Source organism: Ammodytes marinus, assembly GCF_949987685.1.
Source record: "Ammodytes marinus genome assembly, chromosome: 17".
Taxonomy (NCBI): domain Eukaryota; kingdom Metazoa; phylum Chordata; class Actinopteri; order Uranoscopiformes; family Ammodytidae; genus Ammodytes; species Ammodytes marinus.
Window position 1 is genome coordinate 1,549,371 of NC_137221.1, and position 7,500 is coordinate 1,556,870.

The 7,500-nt window shown below is 41.9% G+C and overlaps 1 protein-coding gene across 1 annotated transcript in view; it reads right to left on the reverse strand.

Moving 5' to 3' along the window:
- Window positions 1-7,500, reverse strand: part of ints3 (integrator complex subunit 3) — a 38,706-nt gene that overhangs the window by 19,410 nt on the left and 11,796 nt on the right. The window contains exons 15-16 of the mRNA XM_080046021.1: window positions 7,275-7,406; window positions 5,336-5,465 (exon numbers count right to left, since the gene is read on the reverse strand). Of these exons, the coding sequence (XP_079902147.1) occupies window positions 5,336-5,465; window positions 7,275-7,406 (262 nt within the window). The remainder of the gene's footprint in view (window positions 1-5,335; window positions 5,466-7,274; window positions 7,407-7,500) is intronic.

Consider the following 7,500-nt stretch of genomic DNA (forward strand, 5'->3'; position numbering starts at 1 on the left):
TCACAGAACGTTATGATTATTACTGTGTCACTGGGGGACAATCACAGAACGTTATGATTATTACTCTGTGTCACTGAGGGGACAATCACAGAACGTTATGATTATTACTCTGTGTCACTGGGGGACAATCACAGAACGTTATGATTATTACTCTGTGTCAGTGGGGGGACAGTCACAGAACGTTATGATTATTACTCTGTCACTGGGGGACAATCACAGAACGTTATGATTATTACTCTGTCACTGGGGGACAATCACAGAACGTTATGATTATTACTCTGTGTCACTGGGGGACAATCACAGAACGTTATGATTATTACTCTGTCACTGGGGGACAATCACAGAACGTTATGATTATTACTCTGTGTCACTGGGGGACAGTCACAGAACGTTATGATTATTACTCTGTCACTGGGGGGACAATCACAGAACGTTATGATTATTACTCTGTGTCTCTGGGGGGACAATCACAGAACGTTATGATTATTACTCTGTCACTGGGGGGACAATCACAGAACGTTATGATTATTACTCTGTCACTGGGGGGACAATCACAGAACGTTATGATTATTACTCTGTGTCTCTGGGGGGACAATCACAGAACGTTATGATTATTACTCTGTGTCACTGAGGGACAGTCACAGAACGTTATGATTATTACTCTGTCACTGGGGGGACAATCACAGAACGTTATGATTATTACTCTGTCACTGGGGGACAATCACAGAACGTTATGATTATTACTCTGTGTCTCTGGGGGGACAATCACAGAACGTTATGATTATTACTCTGTGTCTCTGGGGGGACAGTCACAGAACGTTATGATTATTACTCTGTCACTGGGGGACAGTCACAGAACGTTATGATTATTACTCTGTGTCACTGGGGGACAATCACAGAACGTTATGATTATTACTCTGTGTCACTGAGGGACAGTCACAGAACGTTATGATTATTACTCTGTCACTGGGGGGACAATAACAGAACGTTATGATTATTACTCTGTGTCACTGGGGGACAGTCACAGAACGTTATGATTATTACTCTGTCACTGGGGGGACAATCACAGAACGTTATGATTATTACTCTGTCACTGGGGGGACAATCACAGAACGTTATGATTATTACTCTGTGTCACTGGGGGACAGTCACAGAACGTTATGATTATTACTCTGTGTCACTGGGGGGACAGTCACAGAACGTTATGATTATTACTCTGTCACTGGGGGACAATCACAGAACGTTATGATTATTACTCTGTCACTGGGGGGACAATCACAGAACGTTATGATTATTACTCTGTGTCACTGGGGGGACAATCACAGAACGTTATGATTATTACTCTGTGTCACTGGGGGGACAGTCACAGAACGTTATGATTATTACTCTGTCACTGGGGGACAGTCACAGAACGTTATGATTATTACTCTGTCACTGGGGGACAGTCACAGAACGTTATGATTATTACTCTGTCACTGGGGGACAGTCACAGAACGTTATGATTATTACTCTGTGTCACTGGGGGACAGTCACAGAACGTTATGATTATTACTCTGTGTCACTGGGGGACAGTCACAGAACGTTATGATTATTACTCTGTGTCACTGGGGGACAGTCACAGAACGTTATGATTATTACTCTGTGTCACTGGGGGACAGTCACATAACGTTATGATTATTACTCTGTGTCACTGGGGGGACAATCACAGAACGTTATGATTATTACTCTGTCAGTGGGGGGACAGTCACAGAACGTTATGATTATTACTCTGTCACTGAGGGACAATCACAGAACGTTATGATTATTACTCTGTCACTGGGGGACAGTCACAGAACGTTATGATTATTACTCTGTCACTGGGGGACAATCACAGAACGTTATGATTATTACTCTGTCACTGAGGGACAATCACAGAACGTTATGATTATTACTCTGTGTCACTGGGGGGACAGTCACAGAACGTTATGATTATTACTCTGTCACTGGGGGGACAATCACAGAACGTTATGATTATTACTCTGTGTCACTGGGGGGACAATCACAGAACGTTATGATTATTACTCTGTCACTGGGGGACGATCACAGAACGTTATGATTATTACTCTGTGTCACTGGGGGGACAGTCACAGAACGTTATGATTATTACTCTGTCAGTGGGGGACAATCACAGAACGTTATGATTATTACTCTGTGTCACTGGGGGACAATCACAGAACGTTATGATTATTACTCTGTGTCACTGGGGGACAATCACAGAACGTTATGATTATTACTCTGTCACTGGGGGACAATCACAGAACGTTATGATTATTACTCTGTGTCAGTGGGGGACAGTCACAGAACGTTATGATTATTACTCTGTCACTGGGGGGACAGTCACAGAACGTTATGATTATTACTCTGTGTCTCTGAGGGACAGTCACAGAACGTTATGATTATTACTCTGTGTCACTGGGGGACAATCACAGAACGTTATGATTATTACTCTGTCACTGGGGGACAGTCACAGAACGTTATGATTATTACTCTGTGTCACTGGGGGGACAGTCACAGAACGTTATGATTATTACTCTGTGTCACTGGGGGACAGTCACAGAACGTTATGATTATTACTCTGTCACTGGGGGACAATCACAGAACGTTATGATTATTACTCTGTGTCACTGGGGGGACAATCACAGAACGTTATGATTATTACTCTGTGTCACTGGGGGGACAATCACAGAACGTTATGATTATTACTCTGTGTCACTGGGGGACAATCACAGAACGTTATGATTATTACTCTGTCACTGGGGGGACAATCACAGAACGTTATGATTATTACTCTGTGTCACTGGGGGACAATCACAGAACGTTATGATTATTACTCTCTGTCACTGGGGGACAATCACAGAACGTTATGATTATTACTCTGTGTCACTGGGGGACAATCACAGAACGTTATGATTATTACTCTCTGTCACTGGGGGGACAGTCACAGAACGTTATGATTATTACTCTGTGTCTCTGGGGGACAATCACAGAACGTTATGATTATTACTCTGTGTCACTGGAGGGACAATCACAGAACGTTATGATTATTACTCTGTGTCACTGGGGGACAGTCACAGAACGTTATGATTATTACTCTGTCACTGGGGGGACAGCCACAGAACGTTATGATTATTACTCTGTCACTGGGGGACAATAACAGAACGTTATGATTATTACTCTGTCACTGGGGGACAGTCACAGAACGTTATGATTATTACTCTGTCACTGGGGGGACAGTCACAGAACGTTATGATTATTACTCTGTGTCACTGAGGGACAATCACAGAACGTTATGATTATTACTCTGTCACTGGGGGACAGTCACAGAACGTTATGATTATTACTCTGTGTCACTGGGGGACAGTCACAGAACGTTATGATTATTACTCTGTGTCACTGGGGGGACAGTCACATAACGTTATGATTATTACTGTGTGTCACTGGGGGGACAGTCACATAACGTTATGATTATTACTGTGTGTCACTGGGGGACAGTCACAGAACGTTATGATTATTACTCTGTGTCACTGAGGGACAATCACAGAACGTTATGATTATTACTCTGTCACTGGGGGACAATCACAGAACGTTATGATTATTACTCTGTCACTGAGGGGACAGTCACAGAACGTTATGATTATTACTCTGTCACTGGGGGACAGTCACAGAACGTTATGATTATTACTCTGTGTCACTGGGGGACAGTCACAGAACGTTATGATTATTACTCTGTCACTGGGGGGACAGTCACAGAACGTTATGATTATTACTCTGTCACTGAGGGACAGTCACAGAACGTTATGATTATTACTCTGTGTCACTGGGGGACAATCACAGAACGTTATGATTATTACTCTCTGTCACTGGGGGACAATCACAGAACGTTATGATTATTACTCTGTCACTGGGGGGACAGTCACAGAACGTTATGATTATTACTCTGTGTCACTGAGGGACAGTCACAGAACGTTATGATTATTACTCTGTCACTGGGGGACAATCACAGAACGTTATGATTATTACTCTGTGTCACTGGGGGGACAATCACAGAACGTTATGATTATTACTCTGTCACTGGGGGACAGTCACAGAACGTTATGATTATTACTCTGTCACTGGGGGGACAGTCACAGAACGTTATGATTATTACTCTGTGTCACTGGGGGACAATCACAGAACGTTATGATTATTACTCTGTCACTGGGGGACAGTCACAGAACGTTATGATTATTACTCTGTCACTGGGGGACAGTCACAGAACGTTATGATTATTACTCTGTCACTGGGGGGACAGTCACAGAACGTTATGATTATTACTCTGTCACTGGGGGACAGTCACAGAACGTTATGATTATTACTCTGTGTCACTGGGGGACAGTCACAGAACGTTATGATTATTACTCTGTGTCACTGGGGGACAATCACAGAACGTTATGATTATTACTCTGTCACTGGGGGACAGTCACAGAACGTTATGATTATTACTCTGTGTCAGTGAGGGACAATCACAGAACGTTATGATTATTACTCTGTGTCACTGGGGGGACAGTCACAGAACGTTATGATTATTACTCTGTCACTGAGGGACAGTCACAGAACGTTATGATTATTACTCTGTCACTGAGGGACAGTCACAGAACGTTATGATTATTACTCTGTGTCACTGAGGGACAATCACAGAACGTTATGATTATTACTCTGTCACTGAGGGACAGTCACAGAACGTTATGATTATTACTCTGTCACTGGGGGACAATCACAGAACGTTATGATTATTACTCTGTGTCACTGAGGGGACAATCACAGAACGTTATGATTATTACTCTGTCACTGGGGGGACAATCACAGAACGTTATGATTATTACTCTGTGTCACTGGGGGACAGTCACAGAACGTTATGATTATTACTCTGTCACTGGGGGACAGTCACAGAACGTTATGATTATTACTCTGTCACTGGGGGGACAATCACAGAACGTTATGATTATTACTCTGTGTCACTGGGGGACAGTCACAGAACGTTATGATTATTATTACTAATTATATAATTACTAATACTGACAATCCAAACATCACTAATCAATAATGTTTTCATTACCGCAGGAGGAAAAATTAACAAAAATAAAGATAAAGAATTATTATTTTTTTTCCAAACAATGGGGTGGCCTCACTGCCCTGATTTGTTGCAATTGTTGTGTGTGTGTGTGTGTGTGTGTGTGTGAATCTATGTATGTGTGTGTGTGTGTGTGTCTCTGTCTGTCTGTCTGTCTGTCTGTCTGTCTGTGCTACAGCCCCATACCTAGTCTTCTGCAGCTGCTGCACCTTCTCCTTCATGCTGTCGTCTAATTGGTCGATCCAGGGTGTGACATCAGCAGGCTCCTCGAACACGGCCTCTCTGATTGGAGGGAACCGGAACTCCCTCTTCTTTCCTGCAACGCGATTGGTCCACATCGGTCAAGGAGGTTTTGTCTTTTCATCGACTTTGCATGTAGCCTTGTGGCTTCATTGCGTTGTGTGAAAACAGGCTAAGATTTAGAGCAGGGGTGTCAAACTCATTTTAGTTCGAGGGCCACATACAGCCTCTCTGATCTCAGGTGGGCCGGACTAGTAAAATAATGGCAAAATAACTCCAAATCCCTAACTTTGTTTTTCAGTAATATGCTTTATCACTCAGCCTACATTTGTAACCTACATTATCACGGATCACAAGGGATCTCTGTACCCCCCAGGAGATGTCTTAGTAAAGGTTGCTGCCGGCCATGGGAATAGGAGGTGCGGCGCGTAGCGCCGCAGCAAAAATTTTGGGGGTATTTTGCTCAAAGATGCCAATGTGCACTAATGAAATAAACAACTGTTTATTTGAATACACAAATACAACAGGCACTGACCTTACAGTTGTCCAATTTTGTTTACTATATGTACAGGGACACATTTTGTGCAAACATGCAGACAAAATACAATTAAATAAAAGTGCAACTTCTACTGTTTTGATTTATTTTTAAATACAGAGGTTATTGGTTGTTTTGGAATTCGTTTTTCCCAATTTAAAACAAAAATAAAGCAGCATTGAAAATTAGGAAATAAATCTTGTAGGCCTACACTAGCATGCTCCTGCTCGTTTTGCGCACACAGAGCCGCAGACACACCGCGCTTGCTAGTACATTAATTGTTCAGCACTAAAAATAAAAATAGTTTTATTTTTATAAAAAAGTAATAAAATAAATGTACTAAAAATAAAAATGTTTTTTTTTTTTTGGTTTTTACTTTGCCATAAAGCACTGTAGGAAACATTAATAGCGGTGAAGCAGGATTGCCATTTACCATTTCCCACGTTGCTAAAATGTGCTTTTTTTATTTAGGCTGCCCCCTAGCGGCAGGAGTGAGCATTTCGGTTATTTCTTTAAAAATTCATAACTCCTCACAGGAATGGGCTAGAGACTTACTTTTTTTTTTGACATACTCAGAAATTTATGCTCTACAGGTCGCGGGCCTGATCAAATCATCTCCGGCCCGCGGGCCGTATGTTTGACACCCCTGATTTAGAGTGTCTCTGAGGAACTTTCAGTGTGTGTTAATTCTAGCGCCCCCCTCTGGACAAAAGCGGTAGTGTTTTTACCACACCAGCTGTTGTTGTTCCTGGGTGAGCGCATACCCATGACAAAGGCATTAAGAAAAACTATATAAAAATAGCATTCTTTGCACTGATGGTCTGGTTTATATGTAATTTATGATCATCAGAAATATATATTTTTTGTCCTGAAGGGCCACTAGAATGAACACAAACTGAAAGTTCCTCGTAGACACTTTAATTTAAAGCTGCAGTGTGTAGAATTTTGGGTTTTATTTCCTAGCAGATTTTGTAGAAAGTAATTATAATATCCATAAGTACATTTAATTTAGCATAATGCATAATAGCTGAAAAAAATGTTTTGAATTATTTTTTTCCCCCTTAGAAAGGGTCTCATATATGTCCATATTTCTGCATATTTTGGACCAAGGCCTAGTGCCGCCATCTTGAAAGTGTCATAGTTGGAATGTCATCAGGTGCATTGTTTAAAATTTAGAATTGTTCTTGTCCTTGAAGGCCACTGTATCTTCTGTTATTATTCGAAAGGGGTGGGGTTACCCAGGGAGCGTTGCATTCTAGAACTTTGTAGAACTTTCTTGATGATGTCATATTACACACTGCCCCTTTAAGAGCATTCTCAATAAAAGTTAATCTTAAATAACCAGCGTACTCTTTTCTTCGTCCCCCTTGTTGTTGAGCTCCTCCTCATCATCGCTGAAGGCCGCCTCTGTGTTGTCATAGCAACCCTCCTTATCCAGCAGGTTACTGTCCATATCCATGGAGATGGTGTCCTCCATTTTAACTGGTGGAGAGACAGACAGACAGACAGACAGACAGACAGACAGACAGACAGACAGACAGACACAGACACAGAGAGAGAAACACAGACACACACA